The sequence below is a fragment of the Tachypleus tridentatus genome, chromosome 4 (genome assembly GCF_004210375.1).
Source record: "Tachypleus tridentatus isolate NWPU-2018 chromosome 4, ASM421037v1, whole genome shotgun sequence".
Taxonomy (NCBI): Eukaryota; Metazoa; Arthropoda; class Merostomata; order Xiphosura; family Limulidae; genus Tachypleus; species Tachypleus tridentatus.
The window spans coordinates 11,935,823-11,960,008 of record NC_134828.1 but is presented as its reverse complement, the minus strand read 5'-3'; the positions used below and the strand labels follow the sequence as shown (position 1 = coordinate 11,960,008).

Sequence of the window (24,186 nt, the reverse complement as noted above, 5' to 3'; positions counted from 1 at the left end):
TTTTGTGTGATATTAAACATCATTCTCTTGACATTACCAGTAACTAAGTAATTTTGTATGATATTAAAAACATCATTCTCTTGACATTACCAGTAACTAAGTAATTTTGTATGATATTAAACATCATTCTCTTGACATTACCAGTAACTAAGTAATTTTGTATGATATTAAAACATCATTCTCTTGACATTACCAGTAACTAAGTAATTTTGTATGATATTAAAAACATCATTCTCTTGACATTACCAGTAACTAAGTAATTTTGTATGATATTAAACATCATTCTCTTGACATTACCAGTAACTAAGTAATTTTGTATGATATTAAACATCATTCTCTTGACATTACCAGTAACTAAGTAATTTTGTATGATATTAAACATCATTCTCTTAACATTACCAGTAACTAACTAATTTTGTATGATATTAAATATAAAGCTAAATTTTTGTTTTCTTTTTGAAATATTTACAAATGAGTCAGATAAACACTACACAATAATGAATAAAATGTTGGCTTGATATGTAATAAAATAATATTTAAGAATAACAGAGATCCTGTTGTCCATCAAAGTGTCCCATCCATTAAATTGAAGTATTGAAAACTAAGCCAGTATTCATTCAAATATTCATCAAGCCTTACCATAAACTTACTGCATCTACCAAATCTGAAGGAGAAACCATTTTAAAAACAAACTACCCTTTTAGAAAAATACAAATGGTAAACATACTTTATGGTTGCTTATTTGATACTCTTTACTTGTGCTACAAACAGAAGGAAACTAAAGGCTATATTTTTTTTATTTAGAACACACGTGTTATGTGGGAACGGGTGAAGATTATGAAGGAACATTGTCGCACACAATATCTGGCCACAAATGTCAACACTGGAGCCATCAGATCTTTTATCGTACCTCAGACTATCCAGAGCTAATAGGTGGACATAACTTTTGCCGTAACCCTGGTGGAATGGAAAATCAACCATGGTGTTTTATTGCAGACCCTCAGGTACGGAAAGAGATGTGTCACATACCCAAATGTGGTAAGTCTGAAATTTTGTTAATTAAATATGGAGGGTTTATATGTGTGTGTTTTGGGAAAAGCTTAAATATAAAATGAAAAAGGCTTGGGAAATTTTATTTGTTAGGTTCACATGTCCATTTTTCACCTGTTCTAACTGGATCTAGTTTTATCATGGATTGGGTTTGTTCTATTGATTTAAAATATTTTCCTAAATGTTATTTAATACAATACATAATGAGTAAAATGACAAATGCTTGTAGAATATATTGTCCTATAAATATTAAAATTATGAAATTTTTCAGGCAACTTTCAGTTTAAACTTTACATTGTAAACTAAATTACATTGAAGCCACTACATGTAGGAGATATTTTATCTTTTTTCCAGCTATGTAAGCTATAAAATAGTCCAAACAATTATATAATAACTGTCATACGTGTATACGTTTGAAATAGTACTTTTATTTGTGTAACGTTTATTACAGTCATAAGAATTTAATACCAACTTTTGCAATTAATTTCTTTTTTTTCAGTTGATTACCTTTGGCTGTACATCCTTCTTCCAAGCATAGTCCTAGTGGTACTTATTGGATTATTACTTGGGATCTGGTGCATGAAGCGAAGAAGTAAGCCAAATCCATCAGCAATCAAAACTCCAAAAGCAGTTACCAGACCTCAGAATGAACAAGGAACCAATCAACAGGTTGAAATGAATGCTCTTTTACCCAGAACACAGTTCAGAGCTCATGAGTATCCTCTCTCTAGTATTCGCTTCCTTCAAGAGCTAGGAGAAGGGGCGTTTGGAAAGGTCTATCATGGGGAATTGGTAGGCATTCATGGAATTGGAAGTGTCGCACCTGTTGCTATCAAAACCTTGAAGGAAAATGCCACTTTAAAAACTCGGCAAGATTTTCAACGAGAAGCAGAGCTAATGTCGGACTTGCACCATCCCAACATCGTCTGCTTACTAGGAGCTTGCACACGAGAGGAACCTCTCTGCATGTTATTTGAATATATGTCCCAGGGTGATCTTCATGAATATTTGATCTTACATTCTCCTCGGTCAGACGTGAGAAACAGCGAGGATGAACCATACCAGATACTAGAACTGTCTGACTTTCTTCATATCACTCGGCAGATTGCAGGTGGGATGGAATACTTAGCTGGAAATCATTACGTTCACCGTGACTTGGCAGCTAGAAACTGCCTAGTTGGTGATGGTCTTGTGGTCAAAATATCTGATTTTGGTCTGTCCCGAGATATCTATTCTTCTGATTATTACAGAGTTCAGTCCAAATCTTTGTTACCAGTTAGATGGATGCCACCAGAGTCTATTCTGTATGGAAAGTTCACAACAGAAAGTGATGTGTGGTCATTTGGAGTAGTTTTGTGGGAAACATTTAGCTATGGACTCCAACCTTACTACGGGTATAATAACCAGGAGGTGATTGATATGATCCGTTCTAGGAAGCTGCTTCCATGCCCTGAAGATTGCCCCCCACATATCTATGCCATGATGGTGGAATGCTGGCATGAGAACCCCTCACGTAGACCTTCCTTCAAAGAACTGTATGCCCGCTTGTGTTCCTGGCAAACCATGCACACACAGGCATTGAGTGTAGCCCAGTCAGGTAATGGTAGTCACCACAGTAGTGCAGGACCAAGTAACAACACGGTGTCCACCAACTTGAGCAGCCCTGTTGTTGGGCCCTTTACATCTTCTGGAGGTTTGGCCTCTACCAGTTGTGGAGTACCCTTTCAGAGAGCTATTAATGTTCCTGTAGCTGGTTCAATTCAGCAAGTATCTTTTGGTACTTCAACAGAAAGTTTTCCAACGTTTCATCCAGTGAGGTCTGGCACTCCAATATTGAGACCTGTAGACTCTCTATCACGTTTCACTCCTCCTAATGTCCCAATTATCGATGGAAAAGTGTCAAATGTTTAACGAATGGCTGATGCTACAGTGCGCGTGCTTTTGAAATTTCTTTGGAACTAACATCTGGTAAATGACCTCAAACTGGACAGGGCACAATGACTTGAACTTAGAAACCAGTAGACTTTCTGGTGCAATTTATGTCTTTTGAAAAATCATTGGTGCCTTGTAAAATTTCAAGCTTGTTGTCATGTAACGGGACATCGAGTGATGTCGGTAATAACTAATACAAGATGAAAGAAAATCATTAAGAAAGGCTAACAATTATGATAAATTATTAGAAATGTGTTAGGGTCATTACTGTGAAACGCAGTGTTTAAAAACAGTTTTTTTATTCAGAAAATGAATAGAATATTTGCTGTATTATGACAGTTTTTTTTTGGATGGCTGTATCGTTAAGTATACATGTATTTGAATTGGTGTTGTTTCTTGAAATACACCATAGACTGTTAAAATGAAATCAGAAAATATTGGCTTTGAGTCAGTAATACAGAAAATCCATATGTACAGCTTTAAACTTGGTTTTTTGGTTAATTTCATTTTTACATATGTTGTACAGATTGCCTCTAGGTAAAGTTTTATATCCATTATTTTCTTTATAAACAGGTAATATGAAGGATGGTTTTATAAAAGTATTATACACAATACTGTTGTTTTTATTCGAGAATATATCATGGAGGAAGATATATCTTTTCTTCTCCTTCACTAATTGGAGGCGTGGGTTAGAAATTTGTGGTCAGTCTCACTCCTGCACTAATTAAAGACGTGGGCTAGGTGTTGTGGTCATTCTTGTCTCCTTCACTAATCCAGAGACATGGGTATGAGTTGTGGTCAGTCTTATCTTCTTCACTAATCAGAGACCTGAGTTAGGAGTGTGTGGTCAGTCTTGTCTCCTTCACTAACTAGAACATGGGTCAAGAAGTGTGTGGTTATTCCTTGTTTTTTTTTAACTAATATGAAAAATGGGTAGGAGTTGTGGTCAGTTTTGTCTTTCACTGATCAGAGATGTGAGTTGTGGTCAGTCTTGTCTCCTTCACTGATCAGAGATGTGAGTTGTGGTCAGTCTTGTCTTCTTCACTGATCAGAGATGTGAGTTAAGAGTGTATGGTCAGTCTTGTCTCCTTCATTGATCAGATGCGAGTTAGGAGTTGTGGTCAGTCTTTTCTTCTTCACTGATAAGAGATGCGAGGAATGTGTGGTCAGTCTTGTCTTTCACTGATCAAAGATGCGAGTTAGGAGTGTGTTGTTAGTCTTGTTTTCAGTTGATAATTTCTTTCAAGTGTTTAGTACTTTACTGTTATATAATAAATATTAATTTTTCACAGTTACATGATTATATCAGTTCATTAAACTAAATTCTCCCTTCTTTTTGTAAGCAGATTTAAAACTGATAGTTGCGAAATGTTTTTATACCATCACACAGACTATTCAAAATGCTTGCATCTTATGGCATACACAGGATTTATACCTGTTAAATTACTTGTGTGAAAGCACAGGTTATTCCAATATTATGAATTGTAAAAAAAATGTGTTTATTCTTCAGTGTGTTTCGTAACAACAAATTCTTGTAATGGTAATTTCATATCGATATTCATTCAACGTTTACCACGGTGTCTTGATGTAATGTTTCACAACACTCAATGTGTGGTACGTTTACAATTTTCTGATGTAAGAAATTGAGTGGTAGTTTTGTATCTGAATCCCAGCATTTAAAGAAAAACATTCAGTAGCTTGTTCATAATCCATCTCTGTTACGAACTCAGCTTAGCAATCAGTATTTTATTTCATTAGTTATCTGTTGCTGTTTTTTTTATCTTGTAAATGCTGAGAGTTGCAGCATTGTTATATTAATTTATAGCAATGATATTGGTTTACAATAGTGCTACATCAGTTTACAACAGTGACACTAGTTTAAAGTATTGTTATATCGCTTTACAACTGTCAACAGTGTGATGTTTGTTTATAACAGTCATATATCAGTTTGGTAACAAGTAAAACAAAGCTTGTTCGTTTATCTCGCTAGGAGGCTAAGAATTACATTTAAATGTATCAAAGAGCTATTTTAATAATGTTGTTTGATAAACATTTAGGATAAGAGTAAATTTACAAAATATATTAAAAGTATTAAATCAGCATGTTTTTCTCCACATTTTTCAATGTTAATATATGTCGAAACGCAAGACGAATGTCACAATATATTTACATTAATCGTACGAAATACACTACGCGTTCAGCTCTTATATCTGTTAATTGTGTTTGCAATGAAAGCTTCTGTATATAAACTGCCATAGTTAAGATATGTCAGTATAATGCGCCATCTTGTGCGATAAAGTGTTTCCATTTATGTGGATGTGTTATCTTGAAAACTTCGATAGCTTTTCTCTCTCTATAATGTGACTAGTCAGTCTATCCAAGGTATGCCAAAGGATATTCAGTTTTGTAAAAAAACATTTTTTATTTGATACGTCAATAAAATTTTAAAAGTTGAAAGCAACAGTATATGTCTGGTTTGTTTTAATAATTTTGTAAAACATCTACAGCGTTATGCGAACTTCAAGTTCAAGTTATTGGCTTTTTACAAGGTTATGTGGGAACCCACTGTTTGTAACCGATATTTCAAAGAAGTCAGAAATAATAATAACGTTGACTGCACATACAGCTTTAAAACCCAATGTTGTTTATCTTCTGTATTTCGTGTGTGGTAGATCTTGCTCGGTTAAATGTTTTAATACGAAATAATATAGATTCTGTTTGCCAAGGCTCGGCATGGCCAGGCGGGTTAAGACATTCGACTCCTAATCCGGGAGTCGCGGGTTCGAATCCCCGTCACACCAAATATGCTCGCCCTTTCAGCCATGCTGGCGTTATATGAAAGCGGTCAATCCCACTATTCGTTGGTAAAAGAGTAGCCCAAGAGTTGGCGGTGGTTAGCGATGACTAGCTGCCTTCCCTCTAGTCTTACACTGCGAAATTAGGGACGGCTAGCGCAGATAGCCCTCGTGTAGCTTTATGTGAAATTCAAACAAAACATCTGTTCGCTATTTACACAAATAAACAAAATAAATCAGAGCAGAAGTTAAATTATTAAAACAAGAAAAATGGGAAGATTTCTGCTCCCAACTTAATGACAAAACAGATCCGAAACAATTTTGGACACACCTAAAAAAGACTCACAAATGGAAACACAAGAAAATATCCACCATTAGAACACAATAATACCACAGCACATAGAAATAACAAGCCAAAACATTCAAATAACTTCAAAACACGTTTAAAACACACAACGATCCAGACACGAACATATACTTCATAACGAATAACAGTGAACTATTTGAACCACTTTTCCCAGTCAACTTAAATAACCATAAATTCAACAACATAAACGAATATACAAAGCTAATAAACACAATTTCCGCACAAAAACTCGCAGAAGCAATAACTAGCACAACAAATAAATCTCCAGGAGAAGATTGTATACAAGTCATCCTTCTTAAAACAGGCACTCTGAAATTATTTGAACATCTCACAGCAAATTTTAATTTATCGTTATACTCTGGTTATATCCCGGTTTCTTGGAAGCATGCAAATGTATTAATGTTCCATAAAGAAGGAAAGACAGCCAATAACCAAATAGCTACCGACCAATCAACCTGACCAGCTGTTTAGCAAAATTCTTGAGAGAATAATTAGTAACAGACTCTCAGCATTCCTGGAGACAAAATCAAAATTACCAGAAGAACTAAATGGGTTCAGAACATTCAGACAAACAACAGACCATTTAGTCAGATTAACCGAAGCAATTGTTGATAGTTTTAATAAACAAGAATGCACTGTCGCTTGCTTTATCGATATTGAGAAGGCATTCGACACCGTATGATATAACGGTCTCCGGTTCCGAGTGAAAAAAATGGGACTATCGCGGGGAACTATTCGCTGGCTATCTAACTTTATGGAAAACAGAATATGTAGAGTTAATGTTGGAGGGACCTTCTCAGAGTGTTTTACCTCAGAAGCTCAAGGAGGATGGTTAGCCCTGTCCTATTCATCATGTACGTGAATAACATGTCTCTAAAAGATCCAAATAATGGATACTCATCACAGCTGATGATGTGGTAATCTGGAATAGTGCACCAATAGCAGCCACAAACATACAACCACAGTTAAATAGAATAAGTGAAGATTGTCAAAAATATAGAATCAAAATAAACGTTAACCAAACATAAAAAAGTACAACCTCAGATCTATATGAATGGAGCACTCCTTCAAACTGCTACATCTGCAAACCTTGTAGGACTTACATTTGATTCAAAACTAACATGAGTAAACCACGTAAATAATATTATTAAAAAAGATTTGGTGAATAACAAACTATGCTAGGGGTCTAACTGGTAAAAACAGTGGAGCAACAGCAGGTAACATCATAAAAATATATAAAACATACATTAGACCCGTCATTGACCACGTAGCCCCTGCATGGATAAATGTAAGTAAAAAACTACTACAAACAATACAAAATACACTACTCACAACAGCTTATAAAGTACCAGAACAACATCATCAGAATTCATACATAAATACGCACACATACAAACAATAGCAGATAGACTCCTATGTGGTATAATAAATTATTTATACATGATTAGGATAGTCCTTTCACCAGTGAATATATTTTTTTATAAATAAATAAATAAGAAAAGGCCACCTATAAACTAGACTCTACATTAGTTTAAGGGTTAATTACTATAGAGTGAAAGGTTTTTTAAATGTAAATACTTTATAGTTAATACCTAACTAATGAAAGTGCAAATAAATTTGGAACTATAAGAGAAATTATTTATTTGCACCAAGTGTATATGTAGATAGTGCATGGACATTGTCCTGAAAAGGACCCTAGTAAGTGCGAGTTACTCTGGCCTTTGTGTACAATATATAAATACACTTGACAGTTGCAAAACCAAAATTTAAAGGTTGACCAAACGTACCCCTCCTGGGTATATAAACATCAATACCCAAACAGAGAGAGAGAGTGTGTTCGCTATTTCAGAATGAACGACATCTAGTGGTAGTAGAGAGATCTGTTGTGATATTTTTATTGCATTGTGATTTAACCTCTTGTACACATTCGATTAATAAACAAATAACATTCTAGAAATCTACTTTAGAATAAGTCAGACCTTGAATAAAAAATAAAATATTATAATACGTGTAATACTAACGAGAAACGGCATGGTGATCTGTGATGTTATTTTTATTTCTACAGAATCGTGAAATAACTACGTCACTAACATTCATTCCTACTGTGCTAAATGTCAGACAAGAACGTAACCATATTCTAGTAACAGAAACATTCTTGGCAGGACTGCATTACAGTTTTCTTTAATAGTAAGCATACTTTTTAATTATTCTTATCATAAGACATTAGTATTACTATTAAGCCAATATGGAGGACATTGCGTAGTTGATATGGTATTAATATTATACGCCCATTCCATTCTTGAAAAACCACAAGATACCAAAAGAATGTAATATTAAGAAATAGAATAACCATAATATATATTATATGATAGTCATAATTATAATTTGTCACCTTAGAACGTTCACACCATAAAATAATATTACATTTCAAGAAATTCAGGATTAATGCACGTGTATTTATATATATCTATATAATAGTACAATCTGTTTTATGTCCATGTGAATACTCCTCAAAGTGTAGATTAACCTTCATCAAAATTGGTAGAGGTTTATGGGAAGCTATACATTTTAAGTTTTGCGGTTTTTATTGGTGTTTTGTACTTGTACTTTGCCCCCTATTGATGGATCTTCACCACATTGGGCACATGGAGAGATACATAAAAACTCGGTTTTGTGTTTCAATGGCTGTTTGAAATTTTTTTTTACCTGCGGCACTAAAATCCAAGTTTCGATACTCGTGATGGACAGAGCACACATGACGAAAAACAAATATGCATATTTTACCACTACCGCCGCCTGTTGATGGATATTTACACATTTCTCATGAGGGTTTGTTAAGCCTATAAGGAGATACATGCAGATTTGCAATTCACATTTTGTGTTTTGCAGTTTTCATGGACTTTTGTCTCTTTTTTTTTTTTTTTAACATACACGGGAAGCAACTTTTCATGTCCGAAGATAACCTTTCATTAATTATGAATTTACATAACTTCCGTCCAACTGACAGGCGCCCCACCTAGTTTATAATAACATAAATATTTTAGATAAAAATTTCCTTTTCCAACTTTTACATACATTAAGATTAAGAAATTAAAAACATTCAGAATAATGTACAAATGATATTTTATAAAGCCTAAGATTAAATAACTTACAATCATTATGTATCTAAGACTTAATATGATCTGTTGTTCTTTTGTAATAGTTTGTACGATTCTAAAGGTAGATCAAGACAAACACATCAACGTTTTTTCTTAAGAATTTCTGAAAACGAAGTTTCGTGGTGTTTCACCCAAGACTAAGATATTATCAATTAATGCGATTAAGTGATATGTATAATGTTTGCAAGAAGAAAGTATTGTATTTATATAACTCGGATGTCATTTGAAATTTCACGGTCCGTATTAAGAATTTTTCAGAACTGCACAGTTAGCCTGTTTTTATTTTTGTTTTATTTTGAGACATGTGTTACACAGTAGCGAAACCACACAAACTAAAGCAAAAATGAACAAGCTAACACGTCTGTACAATTTTTTTTTTTAAAAAGACGTATCTACTTAAGTATTGTAAATGTACATAGTCTAAAAGTGCGACATGAAAACTAATAATTTTGTTGTTGCAACTGGAACAAGCAGTAAAATAGATATAAAAAAGTAGCCATTTTTTTCAACTTACCATTGTACCTTTACAAGGTTTATTCCTTTATATAATACTTCCCTCCGAATTGGCTCAACGGTAAACCTTAGGGCTTATTACAACACTAAGAGTTGTTTTATTATCCAATGTGAACACAACACAGATTGTTTTGTGTTTAATAACAAACAAACAATTGTCACTGAACTCACTTTTTATAACTGATTCCTTGGCTCATTTAGTACACAAAAAATGGTTTTATTAAATTTAGCGTTGCCAAGTCCTCGGATTTATTATACGGAACTGTACTACTACAAGATTGCAGTTAGCTACTTTTTGGGCTATTTTAAGATATTTTCAATAGTAAAAAATTACTTCGTGGAATGTATTTTAATGTGTAGTTTTCCCCAGTTGCTCATGATATATCAGCATAATTGTTTTATTAATGACATCGAAAAGTATTTTGTTGCCTTTCACGTAAAGCTACTCGAGGTCTATTTACGATAGCAACTCTTTAATTTTAAGTGAAAGACGAGATGGAAGGGATCTAACCAACACCGACATCTGAGCTACTTTTTAATTTAATATTGGAATTTCATCACCACTGTTATGACGCAACCATTGACCCAAACTCGGGCCGGATTCTTTGTTTTATGGTGATAACAGAAGGGGCTATAAAATACAAAACCTGAAAATATTGCATCAGATTAATTTAAAGAAAGACCCATTTAGAACAGACGAAACGCCATGTTGATTATCTCGAATTTAGTTACATAATTCAATAAAAAAAACTATTTTATACGTTGTTATAAAAACCACATCTGCATTTATCGTGGCAAAATCATTCTTACTGACGTCGTACATTGGCGATTAAAAATCACAATATGCGTGAAATATGAACCAATGAATCGAGTTTCACCAATTTGTTTCTTTCGTACAATGCAGACTTCTGTCCCTCATACTGAAACCCTCTGAATAATAGTGGCTAGTTGTTTATTGTTCCAAATCTGTGAATCAAAAGTTCGAAGCACAACGTCACTGACCACGTTAGTAATTTTAGTTGTGTTAGTATGACAAAAAAAAAACTCCAATATTCGCTTCTAGGATGTGGACCACAGACTCTCTCGCTCGTCACTACTTTAAAATTAGGCACGGATATATCCGAATCCTAGGGGGCGTGACTGATTTGGCAGATCAACTCTAACGCACATAAGGTGCCGTAGGGTTGATAATACTAATAACTGAACAATATTTCTATGTTAGTCTGGTGTCTGCTGAGGCTGATAATACTAATAACTGAACAATATTTCTACGTTACTGAGGCTGATAATACTAATAACTGAACAATATTTCTACGTTAGTCTGGTGTCTGCCGAGGCTGATAACACTAATAACTGAACAATATTTCTACGTTAGTTTGGTGTCTGCTGAGGCTGATAACACTAATAACTGAACAATATTTCTACGTTAGTTTGGTGTCTGCTGAGGCTGATAACACTAATAACTGAACAATATTTCTACGTTAGTTGGGTGTCTGCTGAGGCTGATAAGACTAATAACTGAACAATATTTCTACGTTAGTCTGGTGTCTGCTGAGGCTGATAATACTAATAACTGAACAATATTTCTACGTTACTCTGGTGTCTACTGAGGCTGATAATACTAATAACTGAGCAATATTTCTACGTTACTGAGGTTGATAATACTAATAACTGAACAATATTTCTACGTTAGTTTGGTGTCTGCCGAGGCTGATAATACTAATAACTGAACAATATTTCTACGTTAGTCTGGTGTCTGCTGAGGCTGATAATACTAATAACTGAACAATATTTCTACGTTAGTTTGATGTCTTCCGAAGCTGATAACACTAATAACTGAACAATATTTCTACGTTAGTTTGGTGTCTGCTGAGGCTGATAATACTAATAACTGAACAATATTTCTACGTTAGTCTGGTGTCTGCTGAGGCTGATAATACTAATAAATGAACAATATTTCTACGTTACTGAGGCTGATAATACTAATAACTGAACAATATTTCTACGTTAGTTTGGTGTCCGCCATAGTAACATAAAAATGGTGTAAGTGATTAGTGTTGAGACAAGTTGACTCATCGGCAAAAAGTGGCGTTCTAATGCATAGAAAGAAACCAGTCTCACTAGAATCATCATTCAAACAATAAATAATCACGCCTATTAAATATTTATAACATCCACTAATAAATATTAATTTTCAAAAGCTGTAATTGCACGAATTATTAACACAACTTCTTTATCAGTTTCCCAGTCTGGTAATATCGATGTTTTCACCCGTTTGTTATTTTTGTATTTGTTTTTCAACGTTCTATAACTAGAGTTATGTTACCCTGCGGGTAGGTATTCTTAAAAATCTCAATATCTAACAACTATATCAACAGTTCTATGTTAAGTTCTCTAGCAGATTAGATTTTGGTGTATAAACTAGTGTAAAGAGATAACAAGTTGCAAATTATTCCAACAGGAAGGAGTTTGGTCCTCTGTTAAACAACCTAAAGGCATCCTTGTTAAAAAGGGTAAACTGTTGTACCCAGCTTCTTAACGGTGGGAAAGAGCTGTGTTTTGTTTTCTTCCCATTGTCTTTTGTATAATGCGACCCATAGATTTTAAAACTACATATTTGAAACCAACAGAATTATCTATTCTATTCGAGGATTTTTGAATCTTTTTAGCGTTTTCGAAGTCTTTTGCAAGAATTTCAGCTTTTCTTCGAGTTCTTTGTTATACTGTAAAGCCTGTCTCAGAATATTTCGGAGCTCTTGTTCGGATGTTTTCCATCTATTAATGATTTCTTCTTTTGTCATGGAGTATAACTTGAGTTCTTCTATTCGTTCTCTTGAAAATATTTTTGTTCTAAACCTTTTACGTTTGGAGAAAGTATTGTTTAAATTTCTTTGTTTCTTACGAGCCTCAAAATCTGTGTCGGCCAGAAACGCCTTTTTTTTCAAGGTCCTCAAGTCGGAAAATGACCAGGCCCGTGATCTTTCAGGAAGGTCAGGATGTTTTTGGTCACTTAAATTGTCCTGGACAGCAAGAGGTAGGAGTTCGTTGAAACTAATGCTAAATATGCGCTTGGATGTCTTTGGTAAAGATGAAGTTGTGCTGTCGGACGAAGAAGATGGACACGGTGGCACTTCTTGATGGGGAGGAAGAAGACGCTCCAATCTTCTCTGCGAATTGTCCAATAGAATAGTATCGCTGTTGAGTGATAGTGCGTTAGGCCTCAGGTTTCTGAAAAGTTCTCTCTTAGGAGCAGCAGAAAATTCTTTATCAATGTTGGCTTCCGCTACTGGTTCCACATCAATGTTTTCAATGGAAGCCAAATTTCGTTTCTCTTGTTCTTCTTGGACACTAGAACGAGTTTATGAAATACGCTACATCAGTTTTTCCAACTTGTAGCGAAGTTCTTACGTTAAATATAACATATTATTTATTAAGATCAATATTCTGAATATACATAGTGCCACGTATTCATGATTTTGCTTATTTAGTCTACAGCTCGCTCCGGTTATGAATGGAGTTTGATGTTAATCTATTTCTGCGTGACTTATCAGCCATAACCAGTTACATTAGTCTTTTTTAAACTATAATCTTGCATCAGGCTTGTTTGTTTTTGGAAACGAGTTAAAAATGCTGGATGTTTAATTTCATTTTTGACAGGTCATACATATATATTAATGAAACAAGTGTTCCTTCGTGATTTGTTGTTATATTTCTGCACAAACTATACTATATAAATAAATGTTACATATTCGAATGTATAAGTGATATATTTATATTATTTCAACGAAACTACAGTAAATAAAAGTAATAATTTCTGTTTATGAGTCTGAAACAGATCGGCACATCTAGAGGGCGCTGATTGTAATGGACAACATCCCAATAAAATCGGGCAAATACTTGAAAACATTTATTGCCATATTTTTAGTACTTGCCCGACTTAATTAGGCCAAGTACTAAAAATACTGCGAGAAATAATTTGCCCGAATCAACTCGGGCAAATACTTTTTGAAGCATGGAAAGCACCCGAGTTATTTCGGGCAAATAACAGAAGGGGTTAAGAGACATAAAGCACCTGTTTTTTTGTTTGTTTTTCAATACGAAACTGAAACGTAGTTTAGTTTAACAGCACAAAACAACCCCAATAGTAATAAAACCGTCTAGTGTTCCCACAAAAACTTTACGTGAAAAGCTCGTAATGTCTTGTCACTTTAACGTAATTGGGGAATTATTCGTTCTTATTGATTAAATATTGTGAACCAGTAACTCCTTCCCCCTACATTTGGACCAATACTCACAGTTGAAGTACATCTGTAACACAGATACAGTTCAGGTGTTATAAAGGAGGCACTGATGGCTTTATAGTAACGTAGTTTTAATACTGTTCGGTTGAAACCGATATTGTTACAATGAGGAAAGGAACGAGTAACATCTAATGGGCATGGTCAAAGGTGTGCGACTCGTAATCTGAGGGTCGCGGGTTCGATTCCCCGTCACACCAAGCATGCTCGCTCTTTCAGACGTGGGGGCGTTATAATGTGAAGGTCAATCCCACTATTAGTTGGTAAAATAGTAGCCCAAAAGTTAGCGGTGGATGGCGATGACCAGCTGCCTTCCCTCTAGTCTTACACTACTAAATTAGGGTTAATTAGCGCAGATAGCCCTCGTGTAGCTTTGCGCGAAATTCAAAACAAACCAAATCCAACACAACTTTCTGTTCCTAGCTTCACTTCGTTGTTTACAGGAAACGCACTAGTGGAGTTATTTTCGTGTGCATTATAATACTTATATTACAATCCTAAGCCTCGAAGTAACGATTATAATTTTGTTGATTCTTTTTATTAATTTCTGTCATAAAATTTGTAATGGTGATTTTCAAATCACTTGTGATACATTACATAAACAGACAATATTATTATTATTATTCATAAACAAGCAAAAGTGACGGGAGAAATTGAAGTCAATCTATCAGTTTAATTATTTTATGATGTTTTTTTCTTATAGCAAAGCTACATCAGACTAGTTACTGATGATGTGTGTTCTCTTAGAGCAAAGCTACATCAGACTAGTTACTGATGATGTGCGTTCTCTTATAGCAAAGCTCCATCAGGTTAGTTACTGATGATGTGTGTTCTCTTATAGCAAAGCTCCATCAGGCTATTTACTGATGATGTGTGTTCTCTTATAGCAAAGCTCCATCAGGCTATTTACTGATGATGTGTGTTCTCTTAGAGCAAAGCTACATCAGGCTATTTACTGATGATGTGTGTTCTCTTATAGCAAAGCTCCATCAGGCTATTTACTGAGTCCACCGAGGAGAATTGAACCCCTCATTTTATTATTGTAAATCCGTAGACTTAGAGCTGTACCAGCGGGGGGTTTATTTTATGGACTTTAAATAAAAAGTTAATCGTGTTACACTCTTGGTTTCACTAAGAGCTAAAGCTATGAACTACTTATACCGCTCTACCATGAAAAGTAATTGTTCAACATTTCAGTCATGCTAAGAACAGCTCAACAATAACATACCATAAATCTACATTTTTATTATTTTAAGTTACGTCACATTTTGAAATGTTAATAATAGTGCAAGGATTTACTAACACCTTAATGTAGAATACCTTCTTGTGGAATACAATTCGGTATCAGTATTGTTCATGTCTATTCTACCATTATTTCACAAGTGCATGCTGAGTTTTACCTACAAGCCTAGTGTTTAAAAGGTAGCGCGGGAAACAGCCGCCGTAAACGCGAGACAGACGAATGATCGGACAGACATCACGGTTCACAACATATATGAGATGAAACTCTAACATTAATACTATAGTGTTCTAAACCTTTTCTTCTACCTCAATAGGTAAGAACACTTCCCGGCTATGTTTGTGTTATCTGAATAAGCCTTTATTCTAGTAAAAATAACTTTAAAGCCTATAAAAAACAACTAGAGGTCACTAAGAAACACGTGTGTAGTGTTTTTGCTTTACTCACACATTTCGGATTTCTTGTATAAGTTGAAAAAACTGAGACTGACTTTTACTTTTTCTGGCATCTTCCTTCGCTTTCTGTGTGAAAGAAAATCGTAAAGAAATATATGCATCAAAATTGTTACGTTTTATTACAAGAACATGAAATGTTGTGCTACTAATATTATACCTCACTACAGCAGCATGCAACATTAAATTCAGGCTATGTTTTTTAGAGGAACACGAAATATAAAGCTACTAATATTTTATCTTACTACAGCAACATGCAACGTTGAATTCAGAGTAATGTGTTTTATTACAGGAACACGAAATGTTAAGCTACTAACAGTATATTGTACTACAGCAACCCGCAACGTTAAATTCAGAGTAATGTGTTTTATTACAGGAACATAAAATGTTAAGCTAATGATATTACATTTTATTGTAACAATAAATACTTTGGAAGACTGCGGGTTGGAAACAAAAATCTGAAGCCAGAACTGAAACATTTGAATAGGAATCATGTTCTTCGTGGGAAAATATCATTGGACGTTATGATTGTATATTGATTTTAATAAGTATTACTGATAACACTGGTTTACAAAGAAATTGAGGCAAGCACAAAAATAGCTGTTTTAACCTAATTTGCTGAATTCAGATTTGAAATCCGTTTTTACTCATCACCTCTAGTTTTTTAGATATGCATACTGTACATTTTGTACACATACTGTACATAAAGGCGTATATGCATTCAGGGTTAATTTATAATATTGTGTGACTTATGTCTTCTTTTTTAGTTATTATCAAGACGGAGTTTGGCCGTTAAGTGTAGCCAACACGTCTCAATCAACAGCCAGTAGTGCACTGGCAGTCAGCGCAGGAGGTTGGTGTCCCTCGACAATTGTGTTACACAATCTTTTGGGTATACATTTGTATTACAATTTCCAACGACGCACATAATTATTATTGCCTTACATATGATTTAATTTTACTTTGTTTTTTTTCAGATTCTCCAATGGCTTCAAGCTCTTCAAAACACCGAGGATGCCTCAACAAGGCCAATTCTTTCTGCTACGTGTGTATGGACTTCACGACAGTTGCACAGCGTCGAACCATCACTTCCCTCCTCAGAACTGCCTACTTTCATTATTTTGACTGTAAAATTGGTGATCAGGACAAATCTTGGGCTCCACACATCTGTTGTAAACCCTGCTACAATGGACTAACTGCTTGGTTTAATGGCAAGAAAGCGGCTTTCAACTTTGCAGTCCTGATGGTTTGGAGAGAGCCACAAAGCCATGCAGATGATTGTTATTTTTGTCTAACAAATATAACTGGTTTCAATGCATCTTCTAGAAAAAAGATCAAATATCCCAACCTTCCATCTGCTATGAGACCTGTTCCCCATTCAGATGATCTTCCTGTCCCAACACCTCCAGTAAATAAGGATCTTCTTTCCTCATCAGATGAAGAAATGCCTCCAAGGGAAGATTCTGCCAAGTCAATCTCTTCCGAAGATATTGACTCTTCTTATTCAGGAACAAGTGGCAACGAGCCACACTGGATCACGCAAGAAGACCTGAATGACCTTGCTCGTGATTTGTATCTGTCAAAACAGCAGTCAGAGCTCTTGGCTTCTCGGCTTAAACAGTGGAACCTAGTCCAGGAAGATGTAAGGATCACCAGTTTCAGGAATCGGAACAAAGACCTTGCTTCATTTTTCGACATGGAAAACAAGTTGTGTTACTGCACAAATGTACCTGGCTTGTTCACTTTCCTTGGTTTGCCACATAATCCTTCAGACTGGCGTCTTTTCATAGACTCTTCCAAGCGAAGTCTCAAGGCTGTGCTTCTGCACAACGGGAATAAATATCCCAGCATTCCCACTGCACACTCTGTCCATCTAAAGGAGTCCTATGACAATATGGAGCTTCTTTTAGAAGCTGTTAAGTACAACCAATACCAGTGGAGTCTTTGTGGGGACCTCAAGGTCATTGGTCCTCTTATGGGTATGCAAGCGTGCTTCACAAAGTACTGTTGCTTTCTCTGTCTCTGGGATATTCGAGCTGTATCCCAGCATTACAAGCAGAAAGACTGGGGGTCTAGAAGCACTTTCGTTCCTGGCGAACACAGCGTCAAGGAGAATCCTCTGGTTGACATAAAGAAGGTGCTTCTTCCTCCTCTTCACATCAAGCTTGGTTTGATGAAGAATTTCGTGAAGGCCATGGACAAAAATGGTGCTGCCTTCCAACACTTGTCTACTGTGTTCCCAGGTCTCAGTGCTGCTAAGCTCAAAGAGGGCATCTTTGTCGGACCTCAAATCCGAGAAGTGCTGAAAGATACTGATTTTGAGGAACTTCTTACCTTAAATGAATTGAGAGCATGGGAAGCATTTAAGTCAGTCTGTAGTGGCTTCCTTGGTAACACACGCGTACCAAATTACCAAGCCTGTATTGAGAAGTTGCTAAAGACTTATGAGGATATGGGATGCCGAATGTCACTCAAAATTCATTTTCTCCATTCCCACCTCAACTTCTTCCCTCCAAACCTTGGAGCAGTGAGTGATGAGCACGGAGAAAGATTCCACCAAGACATTATGAAGATGGAGAGCAACTACCAAGGCAAGTGGAACCCCAGCATGATGGAAGACTTCTGCTGGATGCTCTTGCGTGACATCCCGGAGGCAAAATACACCAGATCATCTAAGAAAACACACTTCTAACTGTCTGCGGTACTATGAATTGTGTCATCCAAGTATATTTATTCCGTCAATGTTCTTTATCTATCCTGTTTTATATGTAATAAGCTGCTGCAACTGTTGAAATAAGCACGTATATACTCTGTATATACTAAAATGAGACTATTTAAAAGCCAGAAAACTAGAGGTGATAGAGCAAAACTGTTTATAAATTTGAATTCAGCACACCCAAATTAGTAAAAAACACCTATTCACATTCTTGCCTCAGACAAAAAATATTTTTTTGTAAACCAGTGTAATCTATTTTAAATTTCGATTTTTGTAACCACGATTATTCATCTTCCACGGTCTCAAAATTACACTTCATAATATTCTGCTTATCAATTAACTTTTTATTTGTAAATATATAAAACAAAATGTAATATTCACATATGTTTAAGTTTATTTTAATGTATCCAATCGGCAGTATCCAAAATCTCTGGTTAGATCACTTATTTTTAACCCTAAACTAAACAGTTGTTCACCAGTACTCTGACCAGAGAGAGGAATTGAACTCCAGATTCCAGCGTTGTTAACGTGTAAAATTATCGCTGATCCTCGACCCCTCGAGGGGCTACCAAAATGTTCGATACCACATATTCATAATTATTAGACACGTCATGTTTTGAAAATAATATGCTGAAAAATACGCCATGGATAAACAATAGATCCACTAACAGATACAATCTGCGAACATAGTCACTGCTTGAAAACCGATGTTTTAACGAATGATGAATTTACCATCTTCAGCGACGTACAGCGCGTGCCAAATTACTGTGCAGGTCTTGTCTTTACGAATATCTCAAAAACTATAAGTTTGATTTATATTAATTTTATAATGATAACTATCATATTATCACACACAAGTTGCGTAATTCTCATTTAAAGCTACTAATAAATATAAAAGTTACGAGGTTTGTTACAGTGACGTGAATCATAACAGTGCCAAGTTCCTAACAAACAAATCTACAGCACAAAAACAACAGATAAAACTGATACAATTAATTCTTTATAGCTAAACGAAAATCGTACTTACTCTTTTGACACTTTTTTGGAACAAACTAAAAATCTGACCCTCTCGTAGGTTGTACACTATTTCCTTCACAGAGTGATGAGGTGACACCAATTTTACTGTGTTGATGAAGCGATAGAATTTCTGGAAAACAGGTTGTGAAAACAATCATAACAAAACGATTTAAAAACCTACGGAAACTGTCAAGTTACATGCACGAATATTTAATTTATGGTACAATGAGACGATTGGCGTCGTTTCAAGCTCAACGTGTTTCGTTACCTTGTCTTCAACTCGTAAACGTTTTAACCCTCTCCTAATTTTTGAATATTCGAGCAAAGCTACTTAATAAGGACTATCTGCGCCAGTTGTGCCTAAATTTGAGCTGACGTACAAAGAGAAAGGCAATTAGTTAACAAACCCAACACCAAATGTTTGCCTACTTTTGCCTGATCGAAGAGTGGGTTTTGATTGTCACCCTTATAACGCATACAAGTCCCCAAACGTTTACCGAAACTGGAAGCGAATCATGGATCCATATAACTACAATCCTACATAATGAATACCTTGTCCCCTTCCCAAAACAATAAACAAACGACAATTCATACTTGTACAAGACTTCAGATAGCGCAGGAACTAATATAAATATTCGGTGTATTTAATTCATTCGTAAATAAATTACTCGTAAATAGATACAAAACCTGTGCTAAGAATATATTAATGCAAGTAATTAATAAAAAAATATAGAGATTTCTTTCATAAGGTAACATGGCCAGTTGAATAAATTAAGTCGTGAAAACTTAACATGACTAGTTGGTTAACTTTAGCCATAACGAACGTAGTTACTAAAGTCGTAACGAATGTAGTTACCACAGCCAGTTGGTTAATTAAAGCCGTAAAAACCAAAATTTACTACTTCAAAACATAAGATAAATACATTTGTTTCTTTATACCAAGTGTTAATAAACAGTGATCACGGGAAGCTATCGATATAGATCACAAATAAAAAGTAAGATAGTAAATAATCTAATAAAGTTAGTTTTCCCGTCAATAAAGAGTATCAAATGTTACAAAACAAAAACTTATAACGATTACAATATAATTATTTTGTAGTTTGGCTGCCTCGCGGTTATCAACACTTTCGGCTGTAATCCCAATAGCATCCCCTGGCCCGGCATGGCCAAGCGTGCGACTCGAAATCTAAGGATCGCGGGTTCGCATCCCCGTCGCGCCAAACATGCTCGCCCTTTCAGCCGTGTGGGCGTTGTAATGTTTCGATCAATCCCACTATTCGTTGGTAAAAGAGTAGCCCAAGAGTTGGCGGTGGGTGGTGATGACTATCTGCGTTCACTCGAGTCTTACACTACTAAATTAGGGACGGCTAGCACAGATAGCCCTCGAGTAGCTTTGTGCGAAATTCAAAGAAACAAACAAACCCAATAGCATCCCTAATGAAACGAAGAAATATGTTACTCATCTATTCAATTTAATAAATTTTAAAATTCATTTAACGTTTAGTGTTCGTGACATATTTTGTGTCACCAGTGATGTAGCAAGAAATTGTTCATATACTAGGTACATTAAATATGTGTCACTGAACTGTTTTGGACAACGACCACACAAGTACTAGCAACATGTTTCTAACTGAACTATAGGGATGTTTTTAAGGTCTTTAAATTTCTGTTGTTTTAAACATAAGTCTTCAAGGTAAGTTGTCGTCCTTTGTTCTCTATAGGTACGCCACTACCTGTGGCTGTTTTTTTGTTTTTGTGTACTATATAAATACTTTACCACTAAGGGCTAGCTGGAATCCACCTAGTTCGTTAGCAGGAAAGTATCCATGACAGTAATTATACTATGATTTTCAATGATATACCCATATCTTTACAAAACTTTACAGATTATTAATTTCATTGATTGAATTTAAGAACAAAGCTAAACAATGGACTATCTGTGTTCTGCCCACCACCGGTATCGAAACCCGGATTCCAACGTTGTAAGTCCGTAGACATACCGCTATACCAGATTATTAGTTTACAGCTAACATTAACCACGTGGATGTGTTAACTTTGGTCATATAATTCTCACTATAAGTCTACCGACAGTATTAAACCTATGTTCGAAATCTGTTTTTCTGAATAAGCCATAACATTACTAGTTAGACTAGTCTTGTCTTAAGCTGCACAAAGTAATCCAAATTTCATCTCTTATTCGTGATATGTTTAATAAACTTATACCTTGATACTCAGTGATAGCATCAAATATGAATGTACACAGAAACTGTATCTGTATAAAGAATATGTTCTGGTGGCGTCTCTGTGTAGCCGGACTGGCCAGCAATGTCGTGGATAATTATTTAAAGTTATGTGAGTATTTAATAATGCCAACATTTAAAATTAAAACTGTCAAACTGTCATGTCAACTTGTGTAGGTGTAAGGACTTCAAAAGAAGACTCGCACATATAATTCGGAACCAGCTGTTAACATCCACGACTGTTCGATGTCGCCACCACTACCACGGCGACGATGCCCACTGTAAGTTAATATATTATAGAAAAAAAAAAAAGGTTTTACTCTGGAATGTAACACCCTCCGCCTTTAATTTTATTTATGGTATGCGTAGCAGTTAACGACAAAGCGCTGATTTCCCTTCGTTCTTTAGGGTCGTGGCTTAAACAGACGAGTGTCACTCTCAGCCACTTTACTTTATTGGTCAGTTCGAACTTCAACACATAGCAATGGCGTCGCCCACAATACCTTAATAATAAAGTAGTGTCTGACCAATCATGTTTTATTTATATCTATGGTTCAAGACACATACGAATCTTTTAAAACTTTAAACAATAGACTTGCCTTAAACAAGAAATTTAAAAAACAAACTTAATAGGATTTAGGTAAAATTATAACAAAAAAATTTGAATTTCTAGAAAAACATACCTGACTAAAAACATTAAATGAGGACTTCTCCACACGGTGTCTTTAGGCTTTTCTCGCAACACTGGTATAACATAACGAAAAGTGAGATGTTCCAAAACAAGTGTACAAACAGCCACCAGATGTCCCACACAGAGCATTATAAATACACCCGAGACAGCACGCACACTCAAACCCATGGGCTTAGTCAACCCGTGCACCGACCTTTCAAAACATGGTACCCTGCCGTACCATTTCTGTTGTAGTTGGTCGATATAACCAGCCTCGTTGTAGTGAAGTATCAAGTCCGATACTGCATCCTGGGAAAAGATAAAACTAACACTTACAGAATGTACAGCCTGGATTAACATTCTACGATATTACATCTATATAAATAAACACCAATATATGTGAGTGCGTGTGATCTGTTCTTAATAAGTTTACACATTTCTTGATCAATCAGCACCCAATTTAACAGTGTCGCAGGACGAAATGAGAAAGGTCACAGGGGTTGGACCCCTCTATCTAATTTCATATTGATATAATTCTTAAAAAAAAAACAGTGCGTCTTTCTTTTTATTATTGGTATTTTTTTGTTGTTGTTTTTGCACTTTCAATGTTTGTTATGTTAATAAACAAAGAGAAGCACAATTTCCTGTCCTTACTTACAAACTGGTACCCCAACTAGTTTGTTAAAAAAACACCAAGACAATTCGTCGTGAGTAATATCGTATATCATACGAAGTTACCCTAATGATTTGTTTGTATTTTGAATTTCGCGCAAAGCTACACGAGGGCTATCTGCGGTAACCGTCCCTAACTTAGCAGTGTAAGACTAGAGGAAAGGCAGCTAGTCATCACCACCCACCGCCCACTCTTGGGATACTCTTTTATCAACGAATAGTAGGATTAACCGTAACATTATAACGACCCCACGGCTGAAATGGTGAGCAAGTTTGGCGTGACAGGGGATTCGAACCCGCAAACTTCAGATTACGAATCGTGCGCCTTAACCACTTGGCCATGTCGGGCCTTACCCTGATGAAATACATATTGTTGTAAACTGTTTTATCACTGAGTGGGTTTTATTATATTATTATCTGGTTAACATGAGACTAAGTCACTCACTAATAGAAAGTTAGATTATTTATTCTTATTTTCTACAACGTTTCTGCAGCCACGTACACATGTAAATTGTAGGCCTAATTTAATATCTAAATTTTTCAGCACATATTTCGCATCTAAATATAGGCTTAGCTTTAAATACAACGTTATAATATAAAACACGAGAAGTATGTCTCACTTACCTACTTAGTTTTAATCGATTAACAAAGACGTAACTCGCCCAGTAACGTGACAACTCTCGCTACAGACAGAAAATCCTCAATCACTACTGAATTCTAAGTAATTAATTATAACTAACTTGTTTCTCGATAATTCTCAAGGGCTCTAATTATTAGAAGCTCCTTCTGGCCAGCAGTTAAATTACTCGAAACTAAAACCTAAAGAACTTTATTTAAGGTACAGCACGTGATTTTCTTCGTTATTTGAAATGCTTTTTTCCAATAATTGTCAAGTTCAATATTTTTAAAAATATTTTTACAGATACTGTCACTCTTACGGTAGGAAGTTATTATTTTGTCAGAAGAGACGGTTACCAGATTTTCAGAGTGAAAAACTGGGACATTGTACCCCCCCCATACGTAGTGTCTGTAACAACTATTTAAACAGTTGAAAAAGTTTAATAAT

At 35.4% G+C, this 24,186-nt stretch overlaps 3 protein-coding genes across 4 annotated transcripts in view; 1 reads left to right on the top strand and 2 right to left on the bottom strand.

Annotated features, from left to right (window-relative positions):
• Positions 1–5,445, top strand: part of LOC143248573 (inactive tyrosine-protein kinase transmembrane receptor ROR1-like) — a 103,526-nt gene extending 98,081 nt beyond the window's left edge. For both annotated transcript variants that reach the window (XM_076497037.1, XM_076497036.1), the window contains exons 7-8: positions 805–1,038; positions 1,550–5,445. In XM_076497037.1, coding sequence (XP_076353152.1) covers positions 805–1,038; positions 1,550–2,961 — 1,646 coding nt within the window. In that variant the 3' untranslated portion in view covers positions 2,962–5,445. The remainder of the gene's footprint in view (positions 1–804; positions 1,039–1,549) is intronic.
• A 4,130-nt stretch (positions 5,446–9,575) lies between these two features.
• LOC143250019 (uncharacterized) lies at positions 9,576–20,015 on the bottom strand. The gene is made up of 4 exons (XM_076500654.1): positions 19,968–20,015; positions 19,549–19,668; positions 15,801–15,874; positions 9,576–13,163 (listed from the first exon to the last, which is right to left on the bottom strand). The coding sequence occupies exons 1-4, from the start codon at positions 20,013–20,015 to the stop codon at positions 12,452–12,454; spliced, it is 954 nt and encodes a 317-aa protein (XP_076356769.1). The 3' UTR covers positions 9,576–12,451.
• A 1,951-nt stretch (positions 20,016–21,966) lies between these two features.
• The window catches only part of LOC143250018 (glutamate receptor ionotropic, NMDA 3A-like), a 95,269-nt gene continuing 93,049 nt past the window's right edge, over positions 21,967–24,186 (bottom strand). Inside the window, 2 exon segments of the mRNA XM_076500653.1 lie at positions 21,967–22,057; positions 22,462–22,757. Of these exon segments, the coding sequence (XP_076356768.1) occupies positions 21,967–22,057; positions 22,462–22,757 (387 nt within the window).

Coding starts and splice junctions, on each gene's coding strand:
- LOC143250019 (XM_076500654.1), bottom strand. CDS start 20,015: ATGCGTTATAAGGGTGACAATCAAAACCCACTCTTCGATCAGGCAAAA. Junction 19,669..19,967: donor CACTCTTCGATCAGGCAAAA/GTAGGCAAACAT, acceptor CCTGTTTTCCAG/AAATTCTATCGCTTCATCAA. Junction 15,875..19,548: donor TCCAAAAAAGTGTCAAAAGA/GTAAGTACGATT, acceptor TCTTTCACACAG/AAAGCGAAGGAAGATGCCAG.